Source organism: Otolemur garnettii, unplaced genomic scaffold (assembly GCF_000181295.1).
Source record: "Otolemur garnettii isolate 467f Iridium unplaced genomic scaffold, OtoGar3 scaffold00046, whole genome shotgun sequence".
Classification (NCBI taxonomy): domain Eukaryota; kingdom Metazoa; phylum Chordata; class Mammalia; order Primates; family Galagidae; genus Otolemur; species Otolemur garnettii.
The window spans coordinates 376854-379657 of record NW_003852441.1 but is presented as its reverse complement, the minus strand read 5'-3'; the positions used below and the strand labels follow the sequence as shown (position 1 = coordinate 379657).

At 54.9% G+C, this 2804-nt stretch overlaps 1 protein-coding gene across 2 annotated transcripts in view; it reads left to right on the top strand.

Annotated features, from left to right (window-relative positions):
- The first annotated feature begins 525 nt into the window (after positions 1 to 525).
- The window catches only part of PEMT (phosphatidylethanolamine N-methyltransferase), a 79795-nt gene continuing 77516 nt past the window's right edge, over positions 526 to 2804 (top strand). The window contains exon 1 of one of the 2 annotated variants that reach the window (XM_012806052.2): positions 526 to 593. Coding sequence is in view for 1 of the 2 variants with exons in the window: in XM_012806049.2 (XP_012661503.1) it covers positions 955 to 1017 (63 nt within the window). In the remaining variant the exon portion in view is untranslated. Of the gene's footprint in view, positions 594 to 676; positions 1018 to 2804 lie in introns of those variants that run through there. The other variant, XM_012806049.2, reaches the window with a different exon arrangement.

Below are 2804 nucleotides of genomic sequence, written 5' to 3'. Positions count from 1 at the left end.
CTCCATAGCTCACTAGTGCTTCTCTCAATTCCTTAGGTCCGTCTGTGGCTACCCCGTCTCCTGGCCTTTGCACATCCCATCCCTCTTCCTAGTCTGTCCTGTCCCCACACTGGGAACGTCTGGCATCTTCCCTGAACATTCTAAGGCAGTGTCCCCACTACCATCCAACCCAGTCCCCAGGTTTTTCCATCGTAGTACTTATCCAAATTATAATCCTTTATTCACGTCTTTGTCTTTTACGCCCAGCGAGGGCAAAGACTTTGTGTTGCTCCTTACAGACTCCTCAGCACACAGACGTGTTTAGCAAACACTCTCGAGTGAAAGAACGAAGAAAACAGCCAGGGAAGGAGGGGTCTTTGGCTGAGCGAAACGGCCTGGGGGCGGGGGGCAGAAGGGGCGGGAGGCTGCGGGCTGCGAACCGCCAGCACAGCCGCCAGGAGAAACGGAATTTCAGAGCGGGGAGGGGAGGGGGTGGGTGTGGCCTGGGCCAAAGTCCAAGTCCGCAGGGGGCTGCGCTCAAAGCTACTTATATCCACGACCCGCGACTGCTGGCCTCTAGCCCCTCCGCCGCCGGCCAAGGACAGGGACACTAGGTCAGTTGAAGGGTCGGGTGCAGAGGCCGGGAACTAGAGGGACAGAGCGGGAGGCCGCATGGTCGCCTCAGAATCTGCAGGCTGTGCCGCGAACGACACTGGGATTTGTAGTTCTCAGCTCCTTAAGACACTGTCGCGAGTCTGAGAAATGTGACGCTTCGCGGGGATCGGGAACTACATTTCCCAGAAGGCCGGGAGAAGTTGGGGTCACCGGGAAAGCGCCCCGGCCAGCTGCGCTTCCCCTGACACTATGGGGCCGGTTCTGGGGGCGAGTGGCTGCGCGAGGAACCCGCGTGGTCCCTCCTGAGGCGCTACCCGCCCCCCCCGGGTGAAAGGATCTGAGGCCCGGGGAACCGAGCCTATGACCAGCTCGGTGGCCGGGCCCGACTGCTGCGGAGGCCCTGGCAATATTGATTTCAGCAAGGTACTGCTCCCGTCAGGCTGCTGTGGAAACCGGGAGACCGGGAAGGCAGACAGGTTTAGCTGGCCAGCACCGCCTCCAACGACGGTGGGCGGGGCCGTCCGTTACCAGGCAACGGGGCAGGGCGTGGTAAGGGGCGGGGCGGCGTGTGCAGGAGCTAGGGCTGGTGTGTAAGCCTCTTACTGCGTTTGGCCCGGAGAGGGGGGGTCCCAGAGGTTGGCTGTATGTGTGCGCCTATGAGAATGTGTGTCTCTGTGATTGTGTGTGTCTGGGATCTTACGTGTGAGTCTCTGAGATGGTGTGGTCAGAATTGCGCTGAGAGTGTGTGTGGCCTGCAGTGTGAGTGTGATTGAGTGTGTGCATGCATGTTTGGGAGTGTGTTGTGTGGATGGAGAGAGCGTGTGGACGTGGAGCCCAGATCCCGGGCTCCTCCACTGACTGACCCTGAGCAAGCTGCAGCCCACCACCCACTGCTGCCTCAGATGGTGGGATGGACCTTGTGGCTGGGGGACCTGGCAGCCCACAAAAGTTACTTTTCTGGCATTTCCCCAGGCTTCCAGTTCCAGTGGATTTTGCTCCCTTCTACACTTTCCCTTCTATCAAAGCTCCTGCTTAGATTCTTCATCCACTTTTTTCATCACTCACTTTTCATGGAGCCAGAAAGATATAATATCTCTGCCTGAGGCAGCCTCTAATCCATTTCATTCATTCCCTTATTTACTCATGGTTGCATTTGTTCATTCACTGATACATTCTCCCATGTCAGGACAGTTAAGATCTGTTCTCAGTGAGCTTTTAACTACTGAGGGAGGGGATAGGCCTGGAAACACATAGATCTCTGAAGGGATTCAACTCTCATTGTTTTAGAGTGACTGGTGACCAGGTGGGATTAAAATCTCAACCTCTAAGGCAGGTGACCTAAGAGCTGAGTGATAAACCAGTAATGTGAGATTCCCCAGTGCTTAGGCCTTGAGGGGGATAAGCAGATAAGGTTGGCAGCTGGCCCCGAAGCAGTGCAGCACAAAGTGAGGTTGATTGAGTGGGTGTGCAGCAGAAGACGGGAAGATTGTTCTTATTTTAGTAAACTTCTCATTGAAGTACAACATCTGCTCAGATGAGTGATGGGTCTCTTGTGTACAGCTCCTGCCTCTCACCACCCACACAAACCTATCTGTGATAACCACCTAGATCAAGACAGTAGGTCACCACAGCCCCAGGGCTGCCCCTGGAGGACATATGGGCAATGGCCATCTGAGCATATCTCGTCCCACATGGGCAGTGGCAGAGCTGTGGGTCATGTTTCCCACCACTGTGAATCACAGTTGGAAAGGGCACCAGGAATGCCAGTTCTGCTTTAGGTGTAAGATGCCCCCTGGAGAGAAAGTCCTTGTGGAAGGGTGGGTCACCTGTAACTCTGGGATGGAGGAACTTGGAGCCACAGAGCAGAATGCAAGGGGTTTTGTCCCCAAGATCCAGCTAGGGGGCCTGCCCAAGGGCAGTTAAAGCAAGGCCTGTGTTCTAGCCCCAGAAGCAAGAGTGAGAGGCTCAGCCGTAGGCAGGGATAAGCGGGAGTGTTTCCACTTTCCCTCCAGAGCTTGATGGGGCTGTGCAGCTGGAGAGAGCTGGAGCTGGGGGCCAGGTCAGGGTGACCCTTGTTGACTAACATTCTGTTTTCCTACTGCTGCCCTTGGTGCAGTTAAGCTTCCTGTCGTCAAGGGATTTTTCTTAAAACAAAACAAAATACAGCAACATACAGCATTATGTGTTGGTCTTTTTTTTTTTTTTTTTTT